Here is a 24,832-nt window from a genome sequence, read left to right on the forward strand (position 1 = left end):
TATGGTTGTTAACCACTTAATTAAGCCCTATTTTCTACTGCGCTGTATGGTGGATGCATACTTGGACTAGTCATTGGTTAGACATAAGGTTGGTGAGGGGTGCGTTAAAACGACCAGATTAAGGTTGGTGAGGGTTGCGTTAAAACGACAGGATTAAGGTTGGTGAGGGGTGCGTTAAAACGACCGGATTAAGGTTGGTGAGGGGTGCGTTAAAACGACAGGATTAAGGTTGGTGAGGGGTGCGTTAAAACGACCGGATTAAGGTTGGTGAGGGGTGCGTTAAAACGACCGGATTAAGGTTGGTGAGGGGTGCGTTAAGGTTTGGGAGAGGGTTGTTAAGGTTAGGTTTAGGTGTGCGTGTGTGTGTGACACACGCACACACACTGTATTAGAATATTACAGTAAAATATTAAATTATAATAATGACAAAACTAGGTACATTAGTTAAATTATTTAAAACATTGCCTTTGTAATTGCCTGGTATAAGAGTTGAGTCAAATAGAGAAGTCACTTACCCTATATGGCTCCAAAAGCGTGAGTATAGAACAGGATCCTACAGCAGCAGAGGGATGTGATCTTTGTTTCACTGTTTTCCTTTACCTCTGATTCAGTTCAGTACTGTGGCTTCTTACTCCTTGAGCCTGTGTCAGTGCTTTCTGTGACTCTCTCTCCTCCGCTCCACACTTCGTTTCTGTCCTTCTCTTATTCTCTCTCTTTATCTGTCTGTGTGTGTGTGCCTGTTGCGGTCACTGAATCATTTCCCATCAAACAATGCTGGAATCCACAAGTGACCGTTCAGGTAGGTTATATATCACACAGGATGGTGTGATCACCCTTCCCAGACATCGAGTATTTCCCATCCTTAGGTGAAGCTGCTTTCATCATTTGTACCAAAAACCAGAAGAAGGAGAAGGAGTTCTTCGTCCCCGGCGTCCGGTACTACATACATTTTCTTCCCATCAGAGTGGGTTAACCACAATAGCAGTATCAATGTCCTCAGTGCGATGGCAGTGTAACTGTAAGCGCATGCATGATCTCATCTTATCACCATCTTCTCTGAAGAATCAGAAGGAGCAGGGAGCAGGTCGGTTAAGCTTAGATTTAATTAATATATATTTTTTGAAGTTTGCGCCGGTGCTCCATACATGGGTCAGATGACGTCTTCTACCTGACTTCTGTGGCATCTGGCTTTGCCTCGGTGCACACTGCACAACACACTGTTGGACTCGCTACAGCATGTCACAAATAGATGGAGCTGTGAAGAGAAAGTCCCACAGGGCCCGAAGGCTCGTCATGTATCAGGAGGCACTGAGCAACATGCGAGAGGAAGCATAGAAGAAGAGGAGTGCTAGAGGTGGATAAAAAAATGCTAGGAGGAGGGGGGAGCCGAGGTGTGTGTGTGGAGGGTGGAGCCGAGGTGTGTGTGTGTGTGTGTGTGTGTGTGTGTGTGTGTGTGTGTGTGTGTGTGTGTGTGTGTGTGTGTGTGTGTGTGTGTGTGTGTGTGTGTGTGTGTGTGTGTGTGTGAAAAGACTGAGGAGTCATGAGTGGCAGTGAAAACGATGGCTTATAATTACACGCTCCTAATATTTGAACAGCATTTGGTTTACCAAGCAAATTGTGTATAGACTGAAACGGCCAGTCATATCAGTCTATAACTGCAATAGACACGCAACTAAATGACAACGGCAATGGATTCACAGTGTGACACTGGACTGCAGGTTTAGACAATGAAAAAAACTCTAATGATTATATTATGTGCCCTCGAAAATACTCAATTGCTATAAAATAAACGTAAACACCACTGGAGCACCTCAATCTTTTAAGAAATATTGCTTCTTCGTGTGTGTGTGTGTGTGTGTGAACCCCATGGGTTGTGGCTTATTACTAGCTCGATTGATTGCATAACATAAAACATAAATGGTAAATGGTGCATTTTATATAGCGCCTTTATCCAAGGCGCTTTACATAGATTGTGCATTACATTCACCCATTCACACACACATTCATACACTGATTGCGGCGGAAGCCATGCAAGGCACCAACCAGCACATCGGGAGGAGCCGGGATTCGAACCGCCGACCCATGGATCATTGGACGACATGCTCTACCTCCTGAGCCAGGGCACAGTCGCCCCGACATACCTGGGGACTAGTATTTGAAGCTCTCGTTTTGCAGATTAATTGTGCTTCTTCTATTTAGTGTTCTATCCTTAAATCAATCGTGATGTGTTAATTGGCTATGCCTGAAACATTTCTGTTAGCTAGACCTGCAGTCACAAGGCTTTTCATTAAGTCTGTCAGCGCGCTGGGGTCAAGTTGAGACTAAACGTACATCATTGTGGAATGTTCTAAGAACCCTTGATGTATTGTAGACAGTACATCCTCAGAATGTCTGTGATATGTACAGTATTACATTTTAGCTTTCAGTTTTTCTGAGCATGTTCAATTCACTCAAGGACAGGAGTCACGAGAGGAACGATATACAATTGATGCTTGGTGCATGGGTTGTTTAAAAAGCATATTGTATATTTTGATCTGCTCATGTAACTCCATTTGATTCAGTTTCTAGCCCATTAATTAAGACCCGAGGGGGGCTTCTTATTAAACATTTTAACTTACCAGGACAGAGAACTTCGTATTTTAATAGCTTTATAATTGTTTGATATCGCCGAGCAACACACTACAGTCTGTGAGAGTCTATGGCACAGCATTCAAAACCGGAAGTCGTTGGTATTCCCCCCTCCATTATAACCAACGGGAGGTAAAATCTTCTAACGCTGATTTATCTAAATCTAAATCACAGATTACGATTCTATTCAACACGCGTTTAGTAGTTTATTAGTAAGCTAGTTTACGCAGAGAGCTGTCACATTGCCAGTGTAGACTAAATATTATTCTCTCTGTTACATACATTCTGCAGAGGATCCAGTCACAGTGTTATTGTGTGAGTGTGATTTGTTGACTACCAGGGTTCCGATTGTTATTTTTTTCTTTTTGAGACCTAGCTTGACTAAAAGCTGTTGTAAAGTGAAGTCCCTTCTGCTATATATTGGCGCTTCTTTTGACCACTTAAACCCTACATAATTGACCATGGTCCCCCAGGGCTCTATCCTTGGCCCTCTGCTTTTACACCAAGGGCCCCATTTTCGCCAGTGCTATACCCCTTATCCCTAAACGAAAAATGTCTTTGCCTTTTTTACTATTTTGAAAAACATTTTTGAATAGTGCAAACAGCCAATCTTCAAGCTCACAACGTGTCGATGTAGATTGGCAAGTTGAACACATTTCTTTTCTTCAAAATAGCAAAGAAAAAAAGGCAAAAGGTTTAGAGATAACGTGTAAATATAATTATTTTTGGTTCCAACTGACGCTGGGCAGTATAAGTGTTAAGACATTAAAGACAAACATTCAAAGTCCATATTGGACTTGGCTGCCACATGACGTCATGAGTGAAAGCCAGACCCCTCAAAAACTCTAAAATAGCAGGTGTACAAGCTTGCAGCGCAGCACAAAGTGACACGCTGCATCACTGTTCTTTAGCAAAGCTAAAATCTAAAATGACACTTTCCTGGTTTTAATGAGTTAAGGTGTAGATGTGATAGATAGATCAATGGAATAGATCAATACCTAGGGAGTGATCAATATTGATATTGACAGTGTTTGGTCAAAGATGATGGCTCCTTTGTGTATGTGCACTGCTTACGGCTACATCCATTTCAACGTAATAATTTTATGAGTGGTGTTTTTTTTTATTCAGTTGCTATTTCGCCTTTCAGACAACGAAGCAATGTCCACTGTTGTTTGCATTGACAACAGCTGGACAAATGCTCCTGACACAATGAGACTATCCCAGGGTCACATGTTACACAACACAACATGCCATCAACCAGTCACATAGAGTTGTTCAGGTAAGCTCAAGGGCCAGTGTTATGTTGGCTCATCTTACCTACTCTAAAGATGTAGAATTATTCCTGCCTACAGATAGGCTGTAGTGCTGATGTGAATGAGCGTTCTGTGAAGCAGTCCCAGTGTTTCCAGCATTCCCAATTAATGATGTTAGTAGTTAATCGATTAATCACTAAATTCTTCAATTAAACGTAACAGTAAACGACTAGAAAATATTTTTCCTAAAAGAAACAATGTGGGGTTGCTGCAAGCCAAAAGAAAGTAGTATAAATAGTACAAATGCAGTGAAGGTCCCAGGAGTGCACTCTTTGACTTTGTATGTATGGGGAAGGGGGGGATGTACAAAAGTGTTGGCATCACTACTACATACTTTTAAGTACCTAAGTTGTTATGACTGAGTTGTGTTTGAACCCAAATGCAACCACTCGTGACAGCATCCAAAGCGGATGGCGGAAGAAACCATGCAAGGCACCAACCTGCACATCGGGAGCAATTAGGGGTTCAGTGTCTTGCTCAAGGACACTTCAACACTTCAACTATGGGGGACCCCGGGATCCAACTGGGAACCTCATGGTTCTGGCTGCTCTCCCGGCCACTCTACCCCTGAGCCACTCCCGCCCCCGAGTAGAAGTAGCAAAAATGGAAAGCAAAGTAAAAGTACTTGCGCGGGCCGAGGTACGCACATGTGGGACGGTTAAAAAAAAGTCCCCCCCCCCACCTTGGTAGCAACAGAAACGTCTCTGCTTTTGCATGAGACGCTTTTGCAAAGATCCCATTTCCTGGCTCTGTATTCTCAAATGGTCAAATAAATATTTGATTAAGGAATATAATATGCCTTTTGTCTTTCTGTATATCGGCAAAATGTAGATTTTTGTTAGACATTGAGGGAAATTAAGGTCTCAATAATAAATAACAAAACGCAGCTTATCAACTAACCGGTAAATTGATCGATAAGGTTATCAATTAATGAATAAATCGATAATCCCAATGTTTCCAACATGCGAATGTCGAAGTGTTCAGTATAGTCATGGTTAAATCAGTATAATGGAAGATACTGTGACGGTAGCTCATCACCTTCCCATCCCCACACCCCTTTGTATTGATTAAAGCCACTTTGAGCTATACCTTTTTAGAGCTATACAGCATCAGTCTGTTTGATTGAATTGATTGAGAAGGCACAACACTGCATGTTTGTGTGAAAGTCTTTCTTTCATGTGCTCATGTCTTTGTGATGGTGTTCTGTGACGAGACTTGGAGGCTAGAAGTCCGCCTGGAATGGACCACCAGGCCAGCGAAGCGCAGTATTGATCATCAGGAGAATGCAGTGGCGGGGATGCGATGCATGCACTATGGACCCCTAAGGAAGCTAGAGTAATGAGATGTGTAAGATAAATGTCCACGGCTCCATTTCATTTGTTTTTTTTTGTGGCTTTCGCCTTTATTTCATATTTGTTTTATGGAGGGACAGACAGTAGGCTAACAGGAAATGGGGAGAGAGATGGGGGAGTGACATGCAGTAAAGGCCGTCAGGATCGGGAGTCGAACGCACGGCACACTGCCAGACCCAGACTGGATTACCAGCCAAGGTGCCTGGACCATTGAGCTATGGCCCAGGCTCACAGCTCCATTTCTGTCTAGTGGGAAAATTGCAGGCCTCCACCTACACACGCCTCTGTGACACTATCCTGGTACAATTAACTGCCAGATTAAATACATAAATAATCCACCCACTGATAGCTGTAAGGGTCCTTTTGGTTCATTTTATGGTATGGTTCTTTGCTTCAATTAAAGATAATTAAACCTCCCACACTGCCACACTTGTCTTGTGGTAAATAACAAGCCATACTTGATAATGCTGGCCCATTATCTCTATATGCATGGTTCCTAAAAGCCTTTTTGATTCATCACAACTGTTGTTTACCTGCAGCTTTATCACTGTGCAATGGTGTTGATCTCAAACATAATAGCTGTGGCCAATGCTCATAATAGCTGTGGCCACAGGCCACCCAAATGTAACATTTCCAGTTGCCCATGCCAAAACTCTGTGCCCATGGCAAAACTCTGTGGATTAATTACCCAGGTCATATAACGTTAAATCGATCCCTCTGGTTATTTCTCTAGACATACTATACAGCTTGACCATGTCAAGCTGTATAGTATGGCATTTCCTGAACTGGCCCAATTAGAGGGTATGTCTCACATTCGATAAGCCCCAGGTGACCTAGATTCACAAAGGAACTTGACCGTAGACTTAGAATCAAGATGGATGATTATTAAATGCCTGAAGTACAGCAAAAGCCCAGTTAACACCCCAAACGCCTGGGGTTATTTAATCCATTAAATCATAGCGCCCAGCGATTTATAGCAGCGGAGCACATTTCCCGACGGACCGGATGATATCCCGGATGTGGCTGAAGCAGCTAGATGTAGCCAAAACACTCTTAACCGTCTTCCTGCCATTGCCGAAGCCCTTCGGCAATTGAAGCATTAATTTGATATTAACGCTTGCTGCCATTGCCGAAGCCCTTCGGCAATTGCGCTTTTATAGTGAATATGATTGATCAAGCCATAATGCTACTCACGTTAGCCGGTTAGCTAGCAGTTTTGTTAGCACTGCACTGGATCGTTCATATTAATTCACCGTCGCCATAAGAATCCATTCTATCCGTTTCTTTCAATCGCCTGTATCTCCTATTCCTTGTCCCAGATGGCATTTTTGGTCAAAACAGCGTTTCTTTGACGGCACGAGCCGACGTTGTGGAGTGCTAAAATGTACCGGCATGATTCGATCATGTAAACAAAGGTTGTCTTGGCAACGTAAAGCTGGCAGGGATAAGCTCACTTCCGGTTGAGGCAAAATGTGGCTTTTCAAAATAAGAGCTCAAATTAAAAAAATGCTGGCATGAATTAGGTCCTAATTTCTCAATAAATGGCAGCAGTAAAAGGGTTAACACATAACCTTTGCTTAGAATTGGACGGGATGGCCCAGGCGGTGGCGTAACCGTCTGGGCACCCGACTGGTAATCCAGTCGCAGTGTGCCGCGGGTTCGACTCCCGAGCCCGACACGGCCTTTACTGCATGTCTTCCCCCATCTCTCTCCCGTTTCCTGTCAGCCTACTGTCTGTCCCTTCAAAAACTAATAAAAGGCGTAAGCCGCAAAAAAATATCTTTAAAAAAAAAAAAGAATTGGACGGGATGATTTAGATCAAGAGTTATTAACGTTTTAAGATTTTCGAGCGATGCGATCGGTATTGATATCAATAATCTTCGTCCTGGGCGTTACTAATTCAAAAGACAGTGAACTTCGTCCTGTGCACTCGGGGTGTTAACTCCAAGCCATTTCTACCCGACATCTTCACAACAACACAAGACAGCCACACTAAAATTGCTCCCAGCTATTGGAACACGGCAGCCATTCAAATGTATTCAGCCCTTGTTTGCATCCCCCTTGATAGCCCTGCATAGCTCATTCACTGTATAAACAGTCACCCAACACGTCACTCACAAATAAATAGGGAGGTAGCAGTGTGTAATGTGTATAGAATTGGACAAAGAGTTGGATACATTTTATAATTGCTGTTTACTTGGTCATACAATTCAAGGCCTTTCTTTGCCTTCAAGCCAGCTTTTTCCCTCGGCGGCTGTCGACTTGACCTACTGTACGCTAGCCACAGGGAACTGCAGCACTATGGGTTCATCCTTCAGCTCTACATTTCATAGTATACTGCAATGCCCCCCATGGTTTAGTTAGGTGTTCAAAAAGAAAATACAAAGCTTATTGATTTTCACTATTTTTTTTATTTATTTTTTTAAGCCATTTCACAGCAGGGGGCTGCAGCCAAAGGCTATGGATATTTGAGGGTCCTTGGCATGGTAAAATGTGTGAACCCCATCGAGGTAATGTTGTAAAAGGATGGCAATATACAGGGTGGTTGCTTGGGTTTGCCTTCACGGAGAACAATGTTGGTAAATTGTTGTCTCCCTGTAGCTTATTGGTTTTCTTGGTGCAGCCTTCTTTGTGCATGTTTAAAAGACAGATTCTGGATCTGCACTCTATCTCCCATAATTTATCCTTCATTAATCATGTTTTGCAGACAAAGTAAAAATTCACAGATGGTAACATCTTTTATTTTTATTTTAAGCAAAATATGTGCCACATATTTTAGTAAGCTAGTTTATGCAGAGAGCTGTCACATTGCCAGTGTAGACTAAATATTATTCTCTCTGCTACATACATTCTGCAGATAGTTAGGATCCAGTGTTATTGTGCGAGTGTGATTTGTTGACTACCAGGGTTCAGATTTCTTTGTTTTGTTTTTTGAGACCTAATCGTACTGTAACTAGGTCTGACATTAGTAAACTAGAGGACTGTAAACTTGACTACAAGCTGTTAAAAGTGAAGTCCCTTCTGCTATTTATTGGCTCTTCTTTTGACCACTTAAACCCTACATAATTGACCATGGTCCCCCAGGGGGTAACAAGATGACTCGCCCCGTTTCTTTCCCCCAGGGCTCTATCCTTGGCCCTCTGCTTTTACACCAAGGGGCCAGTGCTATACCCCTTATCCCTAAACATCTTTGCCTTTTTTACACATTTGAAAAAAAAATTGAATAGTTCAAACAGCCAATCTACAAGCACACAACGTGATAATGTAGATCGGTTAGTTGAACGATTTTAAAATGTTTTCAAAATAGGAAAAATAAGGGGGAAAAAGGCAAATATGTTTAGGGATAAGGGGTATAGCATGGCGAAAATAGGCCCCCTACACCTAATATAGCAACATATTAGGTGAAATGATCTGGGGCCCTATATGAAGGAAAGCCGCCCAGAATGACATGACCATCTAAAATGTAGATGGTCGTGTGTGTGTGTGTCGCAGCAGATGCAGTAACACTTATGAATCGATGTGGGAGAAACCGCTGCCTGTTATATCCAGGGTTCCTCCTTGAAAAGGAAGTATTTTGCTGTCAATTTTGTTTGTCTACCTGCTTCGCCTCGTCCAACCGGTCTTTTCTTCAGGGAGCATTCCAAATCTGAGTTAATTCCACGCACCGCAGCTCCATTCCCTCAGGCTTACACAGCTGGCAGCCTGCCAGCTTGGGAGCTTTGCTACTGTTGGTTAGTTTGTCCCTATCGCCAGTGAAGTGTACTCTTTAAAGGCATGGTCACGTCAACATGGGCGTGAGCGCTTTCTTGCATGCATGTGCATGTGCCTGTGACGTGTGTGTGTGTGGTGACAACAATGACACACTGTCACATACAGGATGTCAGTGTTTCTGCTGGGCACACAGGTTACCAAGGTTGACGTGCTTGTCTGCATCTGTGTGTTTCACATGATGTTGCACATGCAAGGGCTTCCTCCAATGTGCAGTAGTATGCTTCATTGACCACTCAACCCTGATGTGTGTCTGGGTAGCTCGTTGGTAGAGCACTCGCCTTTGGACCACAGGGTCTTCTGTGTTCGATCCTGGCCAACTCAGTGTATGAGTAGCACAGCTTACTAGGTAACAATGTAGTGGGATAAGAAGTAGTAGGTGTTATGCTCCACCTCAACAATCCATCTTCCAGGTGTCTAGTCAGTGCAATGTACAGTCAAACATCTGCATATGTGCTGAATATGTGGATGTGTAGTAGCCTTGGTATAGGCCTCCATATTTATTGTTGCTGTTAATGTTGTACTTGTTGTATTATCTCTCTGACTTAAACTCTTTCAGCTCCACCTGGTGGTCACCAGTTTTGGCTCGATGCCAATTAGCCCATTATAAACACCAGATTAGAGGAATTTTCAAAATATGGATAAAAATAAAAAATAAAATAATATAAAAAAAAATCGTCTTAACGTCCCTGGCAATCAGTGCATAATTGGATTAATCTCGTCTTAAAGAGTATGACTTTGGAGATTTTTTGTATTATATTTTATAGGTACTTTATGGGGTATCATGGATGTATTATTGGCTGTTATGTAATTGACATGTACGATGTAGCTTTTAAGTTGTAATTTTATTTCGTCCAGTTCCCACTTGAAAAAGACTCAATGTGTTTTACTGGTTAAATAAAGGTTAAAAAATATATAATTAAAATCAATCAAATCAACTTTATTGTCACAGTTGCAGACAACGGTGAGGTGAAACTTGTGTTACCGTAATTTCCGGACTATAAGGCGCACCTGAATATAAGCCGCACCAGCCAAATTTAGGGAAAATCCCAAATATGTACAAGCCGCACCGGACTATAAGCCGCAGGTGGCCCCCTAGTGGCCGTTTCGTTAGCTCAGAGCCTTAGATGGCTCTGCGTTAGCTGTAAAAATCCATAGATAAGCCGCACCGTTGTATAAGCCGCAGGGTTCAAATCATGGGTAAAAAGGTGCGGCTTATAGTCCGGAAATTACGGTAATTCAGGCTTCCATGTTTGCTCAGGGAGAAGAAAATAATTAGCAGTAAACAAGATGAACACTGAGAAAGCAGCATGTTAAAATCGGTATCTTATTATTATAAGAGGTACTAAATCACATGTAGTGCAGTATAGTGCAAATGGGATAGACCTCCTCATTCCTGGACAATGTTCTTCAAGTGCCTCAGTGTAAGGAGCAGCCCAGCCTTTAGGGCCTGCTTTTATATGTTTAATCTTGTTGTAATGACTTTACTGTAATCTTGTCACAACTCACAACACACGCCATTTTGTGAACCCAATCCTGTTCAAGGACGGCTAGATTGCAGTAATCTCTACCTTCTTTCTGTGTGTGCCAGGCCAGCTCTAGTACACAGTAGCTCTCAAAGCAGAACAAGGGCCTCTCAATAGGCCAGAGTTGGAGATGAATGATGATTGGGTGCGAACACGGTGGTGTGCAGCAGGAAAATAGCAGTGTGGAACAGAAGGTCAGGGAGCGAGTAGCCTGGGGTCCACCTATGATTTCTATGGCATACTGGCATAGGCAGCTCCCGGCCGGATCCGCCGGGAGAATCTAGACACAGCTGCGCGACATGAGACTGATTAATTAGAGCGACAGAGAGAGAGAGGAGTGTGTGTGTGTGTGTGTGTGTGTACATGTGTGCGTCAATTTAACAAAGATGCAGACAATCCGAAATCAGCAGAGAGTGATCGACGTTTGCGCTACTCTATGTCGAATTGAAGTGGACTCGGACCCAGACTTTTTTTTTCCTCCCTGGAAATAAAAACGTCTGGGTTTCCGAGGCTAGGGAGCGAGGCGAGTGAAGACGGGAGAACGGATCCGAATATAAATGCTGAGAGGATAGTGCAATGTTGCAGAGCCACAGATAACGCTTCCAACCAACCAAATCTGTTAACGTGGGTGTCTGCCTGCAATATGTCAAGAGATGGGACACTTCACTGGAGTTACACAATGCTAACGTACTGTAGCCACTTGGCCTGACTAAATATGACTAATGGTATTTATCCACAGTATGAATAGTTACCAAATTTGTACTTAAGAACAGATTTACTTGATGTCCACCTCTGCCATTAACTCATTTTTACAATAATACCATTTCATAAGAGACTACAAAACAGGCCTTCATGGCGACTGGTGAAGTAGTTTCTAGTTTTGTACTGTGGTGATATATTTTTGTGTGTGCTGAAATAACATGGGAGTCTGGGACACACTTTATGATGCATTTAGGCTCACATGAACTATTTGATGTCATGTGATACTTAATCTGGTGTTGCATGCAAAGCTTGCTACAGCTTATATTTCTACACTACACATCTGAAAACATGTTTATGTGGCCTTTACTTGAGGCCTGACATAAGATGACTTATGGAGCAGGTTTTATCCAAGATCAGACCAAGGATTTAAAGGTCCCGGCAGACTGCTGCGTTTTTCGGATTTTTAGCAGTGTTTTTCCGCCGGTTTTCAGAAAAACGCATCCAGTCTGCAAAGACCTTAAGTCACTGAAGTCTGCTTGGACCCACAGGCACAAGTCACACCTTTCATCTCTCTCGCTCTGCCCTCTTCCACGGAGCGTTAACAGAGGCTTCTCTTCATCCTTTCTGGCAGTGGTTGGCATGCTGGTGTCGGTTCCTCTAAACCACATGCATGGTATTTGCATGAGCACAGATCAAGTTGACAGACACTAGACTTAAGCAGCTCGCCATCGTCAGCAATTTTGTGCCGTTGCTCTCGTCATGCCGGTGAAGGTGGGCTGAGGGGTGAAGGTGGGCTCTGAGGGGTGAAGGTGGGATGAGGCGTGAAGGTGGGCTCTGAGGGGTGAAGGTGGGATGAGGGGTGAAGGTGGGCTCTGAGGGGTGAAGGTGGGCTGAGGGGTGAAGGTGGGCTCTGAGGGGTGAAGGTGGGATGAGGCGTGAAGGTGGGCTCTGAGGGGTGAAGGTGGGATGAGGGGTGAAGGTGGGCTCTGAGGGGTGAAGGTGGGCTGAGGGGTGAAGGTGGGCTCTGAGGGGTGAAGGTGGGCTGAGGGGTGAAGGTGGGCTCTGAGGGGTGAAGGTGGGCTGAGGGGTGAAGGTGGGCTCTGAGGGGTGAAGGTGGGCTGAGGGGTGAAGGTGGGCTCTGAGGGGTGAAGGTGGGCTGAGGGGTGAAGGTGGGCTCTGAGGGGTGAAGGTGGGATGAGGCGTGAAGGTGGGCTCTGAGGGGTGAAGGTGGGATGAGGCGTGAAGGTGGGCTCTGAGGGGTGAAGGTGGGATGAGGGGTGAAGGTGGGCTCTGAGGGGTGAAGGTGGGCTGAGGGGTGAAGGTGGGATGAGGGGTGAAGGTGGGCTGAGGGGTGAAGGTGGGATGAGGGGTGAAGGTGGGATGAGGGGTGAAGGTGGGCTCTGAGGGGTGAAGGTGGGATGAGGCGTGAAGGTGGGCTCTGAGGGGTGAAGGTGGGCTGAGGGGTGAAGGTGGGCTCTGAGGGGTGAAGCTGGGCTGAGGGGTGAAGGCGGGCTCTGAGGGGTGAAGGTGGGCTGAGGGGTGAAGGTGGGCTGAGGGGTGAAGGTGGGCTCTGAGGGGTGAAGGTGGGCTCTGAGGGGTGAAGGTGGGCTCTGAGGGGTGAAGGTGGGCTCTGAGGGGTGAAGGTGGGCTCTGAGGGGTGAAGGTGGGCTCTGAGGGGTGAAGGTGGGCTCTGAGGGGTGAAGGTGGGCTCTGAGGGGTGAAGGTGGGCTCTGAGGGGTGAAGGTGGGCTCTGAGGGGTGAAGGTGGGCTCTGAGGGGTGAAGGTGGGCTCTGAGGGGTGAAGGTGGGCTCTGAGGGGTGAAGGTGGGCTCTGAGGGGTGAAGGTGGGCTCTGAGGGGTGAAGGTGGGCTCTGAGGGGTGAAGGTGGGCTGAGGAGTGAAGGTGGGCTGAGGGGTGAAGGTGGGCCAAGGTTGGGGCAGATCTTATATGGAGAGAACTGGAGTGGGAGAGAGAAAGACGCCAACGGAACGGGAGAGAGAATAAGAACAATAAGTTTGCAATAGATTCCTATGAACTTGATGAACAGATAACTCAGTGTGAGTTTAATTCTGGGATTTAATTATTACTGTGTACGTTTGTAACCAATAGTCCAAAGTCCACCAAATCTAGAAATGAGAGACTAAAGAGTGCTGGAAAACCTTAACAAGATGGGGTCAATATTTGGGCACGGTTTCAGCCAAATCATTGAATTCTAAAATGTAATTTATTTAAATATTTCCAAAAACAATAAATGTGGAAAATCATTGGTAGTGTTTATTTGGCCTTCTGGTTGTGCACACAAGATTCTGTGGTGATCGGTCCAGATCGGTCCAGTCCACAAAGCCCATCTCCCAATCTATTTCAGTATTAAGTTTTGGATTAAGTTAAAATTCTTAATTCTAGTTTGGAAGAAAAGTAGTATTGTGGTGAAAACACAGATTTTCCCCACTCGTGAAATAAATGAAGAACATGATTTGGATTCTACGGTGGATTTTCACTGTAACAGTTCTTTCCCAGTTAAGGGGAAAAAAACAGCCGCTGATCGCACCAGAGCAGAACACCTGATAGTGTACCTTTTCATGCCACACCTGCAAAGGCCATTGCTCCCACAACCAACAGACAAATGTCATATTCCCATTCAGTGTCTTATCTGTCTGCCTGCAGGCAGTCATTGTGTGGCCTCGTTATCGCCTTCATCCATACATCTTCCGCCATGTGCTGGATTCACAGCAGGAACACGGCCTGCAGACAAAAAGCCTCCCGTGGCATTTCCCCTCTGACCTCCATCTTGCTCTAGTGCAAAATGAACCCTGGAACGGGTCCATTTGATTCCATTTTGTATACTGTCAAAGTTAGACTAGGGTTATTTGACCCCCTCAAAGAACCCCGAGTCCCTGGACCCCAGTTGCTCTAGTCTAGTGACTGTTGGCACAAAGCCAGAGCGTCCATGATGTTTTAGATGTAGTGCCAGAGCAGACTAACAAAGCAGCAGTGTTTATTCATACTGCGTAATATTTCTTAATTCTAATCAATTTGCTCTTCTCATCTGGTGGTTTTTGACGAAAGACCACACAGACACACACCACACTTCCTTCAGTAGCATCCATATTCTGGGCATGTAAATATAGGTACAGGTAAACATTTGTTGAAAGTATCAGATCTACAAGCCAGCAACCCGTCACAACGGGATGTGTTGTGAGCTTGTAGATCATCAAAGAGATTTGGTATAGAGGGGGAAAAAGGAGGGGGCCAAGTTTAGACTCTCGGGGGACACCAGTCAACAAAGCAATAGATTTTAAGGGATAATTGGTGTCTTTCTTCATGTATGGCACCCATGTGTTTTGAAGTCTTATTGATGACATAACCCACTGCTTTTGTTGAAAAGGCTCACATTTAATTGGTGTCTGGAAACCATGTAGTATAAAAACCTGCAGGCCTTTATCTTCCGTATTGATCTGCAATTTGTCCACACTTATTGACGGCTTTTCCGTGAGAAACACTCATTTGTGGTTTTAGACATGTTGGAGAACCCGTTAATTGCCTCACGGAGCATTGGAATTGGGCTGATCAAACAGGCTTGAATGCAAAGTTAACAAACTTGGACCCGGGGCCCACAAGTGGGCCGTTGGGGTATTGCAAGTGGGCCCACAAATAATTGCCAAAGCACAAGAGTTTTATGATAACATAAAAAGTAACAATATTAAAAAGTGATACCAATAAATAAATAAGAACTTAAAAGGTAGGGTAAGTGATTTTTTTTGGTTAAAACAAAACATTTTGTTAAAAGGTTAAAGCACTTTGTTGTTGTGGTAATCTTTGTTATAGTGTGTTTATTAGGTGACAGTGGTCTCCCTGTCTCTCCAGCTCTTTAATAATCAGAAAATACATTTTCAGGTTGGTTTCAGGAGAGAGTAGTCATTTATCAGCTTCATTTTTTATAGTGTTCCAGTTCCAATGTTCACTTCAAGGGAAAAAGGCTCGCTCAACTCAGACAGTCTAGGTTCAGACGTGTGCTGGGTGCAGATTCAAAGAGAACATATAGAAAGAGAATGAAATCTGAACTCTCAGTAGTAAGAGTCTTATTTAATAATGATGAGGATCCGCAACAGCAGTCAATCCAGACAAACGCGTTTCGGCGCACAGGCCTTTGTCCGTGTCAGAATTTGCATAGCAACTGAAATGACATGGTTATATAGAATTTCTGTTCAATTAAAAAGGGACTATACAGCCGTGTCTCATTATTAAAAAGGCATACATAGTAGTGAACATACATATTATTATAAGAAATCATTATTATCTCATTTCAACTCACAGAATCCACATTACAAAAAGGATAATCATAGAAAACTGTTTAACACCAATTCTTCATTTAGACCTTTAGGAAATAGTGTTTAAGAAATTGATCCAAAATGCTTCACGTTGCAATAATAACCAGTCTCTGTCCCTTCCTCTCTTTAAGGGTTAATATATTCTATGCCTTGAAACCTCAGGGTACATATCATGTCCAGTAATGTTTTTCGTCTTTTTGTTCTGATATAGAGCTGGAGAGACATGTGGAGTGCAGGGACTCCTGTTATTGAACAAACACTCCATAGCAATGAGTACTATCAGAATATAGAGCCATTTGACACTTCTTTATTTTTTGTGTTTTAGTTAGCAATTAGACTGCTGAAATAAAAGTTAAGCCAGTTGAAGCCTGACTGAACTAGTGTGTTCTGTTTTAATTAATACATTGATTGATCATCAAAATAAATCCCATCTACATCCATCTGACCACTTAACACGGCAGCTGTGTTACGCCTTTGAGTGGGCCCCGATCCAGAACAGGTTGAGAACCACCGGTATAAGGATGTGTATGTAATTGAGTATAAATGACAAAGAGTCAAATTGCGGTCACCAGTACATTAACAGTGATAACTCATCCAGACGTTTGTCTCTCTTTTACAGGGGATTCTTTCACCCAGTTCCGTTTTTCAGAGGAGAAGGATTGGGAAATGGACTCCTTGGTGGCCAGTCAGGTAAATGTATAATACTGTAAACTGATTATTTGGGATTATTTCTACTTAGGGCAGTTATCAAATTAATTGATTAAATGTATTATTTTTGAGGGGTGCTAGTAGTTTATTATTAATACTTGTTTGTGACAGCCCTCCTATGAGACAAACTGAGTAGAAACATATTGTGCTATTTTATCATGATCATTGGTGAGGACTAAGAGGACTGAGTCTCGTCGTGAAAATAGCAGACCTACAAGCTCACAATGGATCCCAGACATAACCATGAAGCATAAATCACACTTAAAACATATGCATATCTTTGGTCTGAACTAGGCTTAAAAGAGTAGATGGAAAAGTTTGTATTGGCCACGTAATAAGAGATCTTCTGTATGTAATATGCTCAGGATTCTGTAATATGCCGTAAACACGGAGGCCAGTTATTGAGTTACCCTTTTCTGTTTTCATACCACTGTGCATCTTTCTGCAGATGTCAGCTGTGTTTGTGGACCTTCCAGCACTAGCACAGTCTCTCCAGGAAATGCCTCTCCATCAGAGACTGAACCTGGAGGCTGAGCTGGTACAGGTATGCAAACCAATTAGAACTGCATATAAGACTACAGTTCAGAAGGTCAAATGTTTTGTCCATGTGCTGTTGGAATTGAGAGAGTTTCTACCAGAGCTCGACCAATATATCGACCATTATTTGACATTGGCAGTTAATGCGGCCGATTGTGTCCTGATTTTAACCTGGGTAAAAACTACCTCACATGCTTTTAGATTTTTAGAATACCAAGGATTCATTTGTAATGTTTTGAAGTCTAAAGTGGTTAAATAATACACATTTTTGTATCGGTATCGGTACCAGACTCAAAAATCTGACATTTGTTGGGCCTACATCTAGCTTCTACATATACTCATGATGATATTCTGCCAATATCTGCATTGTTCTGCCATTGAGATAAAACTCACTGCTTCTTCTGTTGCAACTGTAGCATTGTCATTTACGCGAGCCTTTGTCCTTCAGGTATCGACACCAGTAGAGCTGCCTATTTTGACCATGCCACCAAAACAGGACCTGGGGGCTATGGCTGCCTCGTTCGCTCCACCTGCCTCGGCTTTCAAAAGACTAAACACGAGCCAGGGAGTTTCCCAGGTTACTAGCCCTGTGTCGGGCCCTTCTCCTCAGGATTCTTGTAAAGCAGCCAAGCCGCCCGTGGATGACGGGTTTGAGGAGCTAGACCAGCTACTTGGTTTAGAGAAGCCACTGTCAGCCTCCTCGGGAGCTCAGCCCGTCAGCATTGTGGACGAAGAGACCTCTGCTCCATTGTCCCACAGTCAACAGTGTGCAGGTACATCATGTTTCACTAGCTGACTCTTTAATTCAAAGCAAGTGACTGACAGAATGGAGTTATGCTTTGATAATATTAGACAAAAGGACTCAAGAATGCAGCCTTTTTTCATTTAAGAAGATGCGGGATAGCATATAGTGTATACTATTATGTATAGCACCAACCAACCACTTTCATGTTATTTAAATATTGTCCCACGACACAGATGGTTTACAAAGCTTAGCCAATAATGAACTCACGACACACACGTGTTGCCAACCATATAAACATTATGACCTTTTCCATCTTTAAATTAGGCCTCTTCCCTAATGTCACGCAAAGCCCCCGGTAGCTCCTCCCCAGACCCACATTTTGAATCCTGTGCCTCCAACTCTGACTCCAACTTTCTTCCTGTATCCATAAGCCCCTCCCAATGAATAGTTATTTGACAGGTTCCATCAAGCAGTCCAGATCTGGGACCATTTGGTCTTAGACTCCCTGACCTGAGTTATGCCCCGGACAGAGCTTCTGCAGACAGATTTGGTGCCTTATAGAATGATGATGATGGAATATCTTTAATTATATACTCTTTTTGAATAGTATTTTTAATGCACACATTCATGCACTAATGAGACCTCATTGATTCTGACCCCTCCTCGAAAAGGCCCTTATCTATAATTCATACATTATGGATAATTAGTGTGGAATTAGACTGTTATCCGTCTCAACTGCTCATCCGTGGTTTTGCTTTTCTACATCAGCAGCAGAGCCTGAGGAAGTGGTGGAGACTGTTCCAGAGGATGTGGCTTCACCCCCCAAGGCTGCTCCAGTCAAACAGGAGCTGGTGGCTCCACCCTCCAAGGCTGCACCAGTCAAACAGGAGGAGGAGGTGGCTCCACCCTCCAAGGCTGCGCCAGTCAAACAGGAGGAGGAGGTGGCTCCACCCTCCAAGGCTGCGCCAGTCAAACAGGAGGAGGTGGCTCCACCCTCCAAGGCTGCGCCAGTCAAACAGGAGGAGGTGGCTCCACCCTCCGAGGCTGCTCCAGTCAAACAGGAGATGACAGAGGATGACCTGGAAGACTGGCTTGACAGCATGATCTCCTGACCCTCAGCATCAGAGTTAATTCACATAGAGAAAACACTTCATCAAGATAATTCTAAGTAACTTTTGCCATGTCCAGCTTTTGGTGTGTGTGTGTGTAAACACAAACTTTTTCCTACACAAACATTAAATCCCATTGACAATGAATGGACAATTTTGAGTGTAAATACAAAACATTGCATAACACAAACATTGAAGACGAAGGTGAGAACGCAAATTCTGATTGGCCAGAATGAGATGATGATCTACGTTATAAGATCAGCCCTCACTTGTTTTGACACAACCAAGTGTCACTATTGTGCAGCCTAACTAACACACACACACACACACACACACACACACACACACACACACACTAACTGGATTTGAGGTGGTACAGTACAGTACAGTAGAGGGACCCCCTGGGGACCCACACAAAGTAACTGTCATTTCTCAACCGTTTCGGACGCGGGGTGGCTCGCCGGAACCGGCCCGGCACCCTGGCCACGTTCCTGTGGGTCTGGAACTTCCAGGGCCCCCTGGGGACCCCCACACGGAGTTGCACCACTCACTTCACACAGGTGTGATTTTATTATTTAATTAATGCATACAGAGATGGGACTGGAGGATCAGAACTTTCTAAAACAACCCACAGTACGTTTCCCCATTCGGCTCTACACCATTCCTGGATTTCTGCTGTGTTGTATGGTTGAACAAGTATTTTACTATATCTCAGCCAATATTGCACTTAACACGATGGACACCAAAACGCCTCACAACCCGTCAGATGACGGGTTAAGATTGAAAGGAGAATTCCATGCTAGAAGGCTTTCTTACCTTTATTTGTAGTTGTTACGTCCCCACCAGGGGGGCAGTCAGCCAGATATTTCGTGAAGCCTCATTTGAAATCGGTAGTTCATATAATGGCCTGTTGTGGCGCTGGACTGGACCCAAAAAGCCCCATAGCTCCATAGAGGCCCATGTATTTTGGCCCAACTTCACCTAGACTGTATTACCTTAATAAACATGGTCATGAATACTTTCTTCTTCCAGTCACTAGTTTAAAGTCTCATTTCTAATGTCATAATATTCTTTTTGGAAAATTATGGTCCCATTAATTAAAAAAATGACCATAAAGTCGCGTATGTTCTGAGGGGCGTGGCTACCGTTACAGTCTATGATCGGGATTCCCCTCCCACTCAAGAGTCTTCTCCTCCCACTCGAGTCAAAATAAAAACCAACGGAGAAGAAGGGGGGAAGTCCCGCCTCGTTGTCTGGGCAGCCAATGACCAGCTGGTACAAAACGGAGCCAGCCAATGGCCAGCTGGTACCAAAAGATGGCGACTTACATCAGGAATTAGCATATCATTACAGGCTTCATTTTACGTTCATGTTAGACCCGGGGAACGCTTTGTCCATATTTTTTACAGTCTATGGTCCCCACCAAAGAGGTCCAGGTGTTATTTTGTGCAAAAGCGCATTATTGGCTATTTCCCCTACCATAAGCCCTCAATGAATTGAATTGAATTGAATTGCATTGAATTGAATGGGGCTATCATTTATTTTGTATATATCCTCTCTTCATAATGTAAATAGTATCCCAAGCGGCACACTTTACTACTTATTTCGATGGAAATAAGCGAATTAGCACAAAAACCCAACCCCCATTGAGGGCTTATATTAGGGGAAATAGCCAATAATGCACTTTTGCACAAAATAACACCTGGATCTCTTTGGTGGGGACGTAACAACTACAAATAAGGGTAAGAAAGCCTTCTAGCATGGAATTCTCCTTTAACCCCGGAGCTCGCCGAACCCGTCAGATGGCTGGTTGTAAGGGTTATATCAATACCAAGCAGCCGAAGCTCAACACTAACCTTCCGTGCTGCCCAGGCTGCTAGACAGCGCCTACGTTCTTCCCATCGTGAGGAACAATGCGCTCCACTCATTGTCGTTTCTTTGTTACTTGGTTTCTCCGAAAAATACTCCAAAGTTGTTGTTTTAGTCCAAACCACCCAACGTTCAGATGTAAACAGTGATTTCTGATCGCATCGTGCCAGCCATGTCACCGCTTGTTGTGAAACCTAACACATGTCGGCTGCTGCACGAAAAAGTTTTTGCCCCTCCTCTCGTTGTATTGGGCTGTATCGACGGTAATAGAATGGCGCCTATATAGGGGATATAGCTGGCTGCCTACGGTCATTTCAAATGAACAGCAGGGGGCGCTGAAAGTGTTAAATGAACAAATACGGTGTCTAGACCTATTTTTTGAGGGTCAAGTATCTCAGTGAAACTATTCTTAAAGTGACCACTGACCATATATCTACACACTCAGAGGCAAACAGTGACCACCCTGACCCTATATACTAGCCTGCACCATGCAGAACAAAATGCACAGTCACATTAATCAGTCATCGTGTTCACAGAACTAGCTTACAATTTACAATTTACAATTTACAATTTAGGCATTTAGCAGACGCTCTTAATCCAGAGCGACTTACATTTAAGCAAGAACAAAAGCATGGGAATACATCACATAAAAGCATTTATCATGAAACATGCGTAAGCTAAGAAAGTAACAGTGGAATATCTATATAATGAAACTATACATACATATAATGAAACTATACATACACTATACATATAATACTATATATACATATAAACTATACATATTTACTACTATGCTATACATATGTACTATGGCGTGCTATGACTAAATACAATACAATTATAGTGCTGTCTACATAACATGCTATAAGTCTGTATCAAATGCTATCTAAGGCAACATAAATGCTATCTAAGGGGGTAGGGTAGCTTCTTCTTCGTCGTCTTGTCCATGCTCTCCAGTGACAAGGAGATCAACCAGTCAGGTTGGTAGGACTGGACTGCAGGACCACACTGGATTCTAAACCCCTTTGGTTTTCAACCATCCCTTCCCTCCATCATAGGGGGTTGTTTTCTCCAGAATTCATCAGCTCGCTTGTATATAAGTTAACAGTGGTTCTCTTCAGAGCAGAGTAGCATGGAGGAAGGCGAGGTCCATTTTAGATTTAGAAGTGAGTTTGTCATGACACCCTTTGTGCGCAGTAACTTGGCATGGATGATGTCCACTGAAGACTTGCGACTCTGTCCATACAGCAGACAGATTAATTGCTCCTCCATAATAATTAAGGATCTGTTCCATATACCGGTAGAGTAGCACAGTGGTTCTAAAGTGTTTTTATTTCAAGGACCCCCATAACCCTTACGGGTCCATTTGGTTCCATTTTGTACACTCAGAGTTGCACACCCATAAGGGGCCAACAACAGCTCAGTTGCCTTGTAGTCGGAGTGTCCGCCCTGAGACTGGAAGATTGGGGGTTTGATCCCCCAGCCGGGTAATGCCAAAGGGTTGGATGGCCAGGGAGTGTACTGGGTTTGATCCCCCAGCCGTGTAATACCAAAGGGTTGGATGCCCAGGGAGTGTACTTGTACATCAGGCTGATGTACAGCAACAGGAGACAGGCTCCTCACATGGCTAGACAAGGCTCAGAATATAGAGAAGACTCCTGGACGATTACAGGGTGGAGGAAACTCCCCCGTAACGAGACTATCTATTACAGGGTGGAGGAAACTCCCACGTAACGAGAGTATATGTGTCAATCACTTCCGGGTAGCTATGGACCTTGCAGTAGCAACGGTAGAGGTTGGTGTGTATTTTGTTCTGCCCATTCTATAATGTGTATACTGCCGTATACTATTGTTCATCACTCGGGATGTTTTTTTTTAGTGGTGCAACCAGTCCCTTACGGAGCTGTGTGTGGGTGGGTGGCTGGCTGGCTGGGTATGAACACGAAAACAGCATGGTTGTTTTTCACTACCTGTGCGCAACCTAACACACACGCACATATTAACTGTATATATGGTGATTTCGGGTGTACCAGTACAGTACATTGACAGTACAGTACAGTACAGTACAGTACAGGGACCCCCACATGGTAACTCTGTAATTTCTCAACCGTTTCGGACGTTGGGCGACATGCCGGAACCGGCCCGGCCCCATTGCCGCGTTCCTGGGGGTCTGGATGTTCTTAGGACCCCCACATGGTAACTGTCATTTCTCTACCGTTTCGGACGCAGGGCGGCTTGCCGGAACTGGGCCGGCACCCTGGGTGCGTTACTGCGTTCCTGTGGGTTTGGAAGTTCCGGGACCCACCCCCCCCCCCCCCCCCCCGGGGACCCCCACACAGAGTTGCACCACTCACTTCACACAGGTGTGATTTTTTGTGTAAGATGTTATGCTATATGCAATAAAGCTTGCTTAAAAACCCAGCATCTGTCTAGATACCTTATTTGTAAAGGTCTGTTTTTGGTTTTTGATTTGATTTCTATATTTGGTAGATGGTGAGTTCAAACCCCACTCAAGTCTTTACTTTCAAGACCAATTTCATGAAAAGAAATAAAATAAAAGCAGTGTGTTTTGCCTAGATCCAGTGGCTCAGTGTGTTAGAACACTAGGCCACATATACAGGAGATGGTGAGTTCAAACCCCACTCAAGTCTTTACTTTCAAGACCAATTTCACGAGAAGAAAACAAACAAAAAATCTGTGTAAATTGTCTGGAACCAGTGGCTCAGTATGTTAGAAGGCTGCCACATGATCGGTAGATGGTGAGTTCAAACCCCACTCAAGTCTTTACTTTCTAGACCAAGCTATAACCCATCGTTTTTTTTTCTTCATTTTTTTCAAATCCTCAAAAATGATGAAAAACGGCGTGCTATAGTATGCCGTACGGTATGGGCTATAGCCCATGTTCAAAAATGATGAAAAACGAGTTTTTTTTTTTTTTCAAAGTTTCAAAAAACGATGGGCTATAACCCATGTTTTTTTGTTTTTTTTTCATATCCTCAAAACAGACGTCTAAAACACGTCTATTTTTAGACTTGTTTTAGACGTTTATAAACAGAACTGTCCATCTAAATTCTAAACGGATGGTTAAATATAAGTTCCCGATTGTACCTCACATGCCTTTGTGGCACCGTAGATAAACCTGGGGTTTATAAGCAGAACATTCCGGGTTCAATTCTCCAAGAACATTTTCACTGTCCATCTAAATTCTAAACGGCTGGTTAAATATAAGTTCCCGATTGTACCTTACATGCCGATGTGGCTCAAAAGATAAATCTGAGGTTCATAATCCAAAGGTTACTGGTTCAAAACTAATACTCAACCAATGCTGCAGTAATTTGAACTTTTTAAGGCTAGAATAAAAAATAAAAACTCATAAGCACCAGGAGACATCTGCTGATTGCCCCAAGGTGCCTTAGCTCAATGGTGTGGTGTGCTTGATCGGTAGCCTCTGCTACCACCTGCCTGCAGGTTCAAGTCCCATGCAAGGTACTAGTGAGGACCATCGGGAGACGGTGCTCTCTCCCCCTGTTTCCTGAAAAGTAGCAGTTGGGGGTTATGTTTGAAAGAACCCTGTCCACCTAAAATTTTACAGATAAGAATTAGGTCAAACGTTTAAAAATAAAATAGCAATTTGGCCCATCATCTGACAGAAAGAATAGTCTGTGTATTTGCATACTGGGCCAAAACTTGGTTGGAAAGTCCCTCTTTTATGTCTGGCTTCCAGGCCAGTTGGAAAAGGGCAAACTGAGAGGTGGTAAGTTAAATTGGACATTTTCATGGTAAAAGTTTAGCTGGACAGGGTTCTTTCAGACATAAGCCCCAACCGTTACATCTCAGGAAACAGGGGGAGAGAGCACCCTCTCCCGATGGTCCTCCAGCACCTTGATGTCATGACATGGGACTTGAACCTGCCAACTGCCTGTAGCAGAGGCAACGGGTCAAGCGCTCCACACCATTACGCCAAGGCACCTTTGGGCATTCAGCAGATGTCTCCTGGTGCTTTTGAGGTTTTATTTTTCATTCAAGCCTTGAAAAGTTCAAATTACTGCAGCATTGAGCTGTAGGAGGAACAGGACTTGAACATGGAATGTCTGTACTGAAAGCCTGATGATTAGACCATTGCACCATCAGTCAGACACTCTCAGGCAAAGTCTCCTGGTCATTTTGAAGTGATCTTTTGTTCGTTAGCCTTCAGTTAGTAAAGTTTAAATAACACAGAATCATATTAATCAGATGTTTCTTAGC

General features: G+C 43.9%; 1 protein-coding gene across 5 annotated transcripts in view; it reads left to right on the forward strand.

Annotated features, from left to right (window-relative positions):
* aven (apoptosis, caspase activation inhibitor) overlaps nucleotides 1-19,739 on the forward strand; it is a 34,409-nt gene extending 14,670 nt beyond the window's left edge. Inside the window, exons 3-7 of one of the 5 annotated variants that reach the window (XM_083789723.1) lie at nucleotides 16,236-16,306; nucleotides 16,773-16,868; nucleotides 17,310-17,634; nucleotides 18,375-18,547; nucleotides 18,632-19,739. In XM_083789723.1, coding sequence (XP_083645849.1) covers nucleotides 16,236-16,306; nucleotides 16,773-16,868; nucleotides 17,310-17,634; nucleotides 18,375-18,547; nucleotides 18,632-18,718 — 752 coding nt within the window. In that variant the 3' untranslated portion in view covers nucleotides 18,719-19,739. Of the gene's footprint in view, nucleotides 1-16,235; nucleotides 16,307-16,772; nucleotides 16,869-17,309; nucleotides 17,635-18,374 lie in introns of all 5 variants that reach the window. The other 4 variants (XM_083789724.1, XM_083789725.1, XM_083789721.1 and 1 more) reach the window with 4 other exon arrangements.
* Nucleotides 19,740-24,832: the final 5,093 nt, after the last annotated feature.

The sequence above is a fragment of the Protomyctophum parallelum genome, assembly GCF_964188405.1.
Source record: "Protomyctophum parallelum genome assembly, chromosome: 19".
NCBI lineage: Eukaryota > Metazoa > Chordata > Actinopteri > Myctophiformes > Myctophidae > Protomyctophum > Protomyctophum parallelum.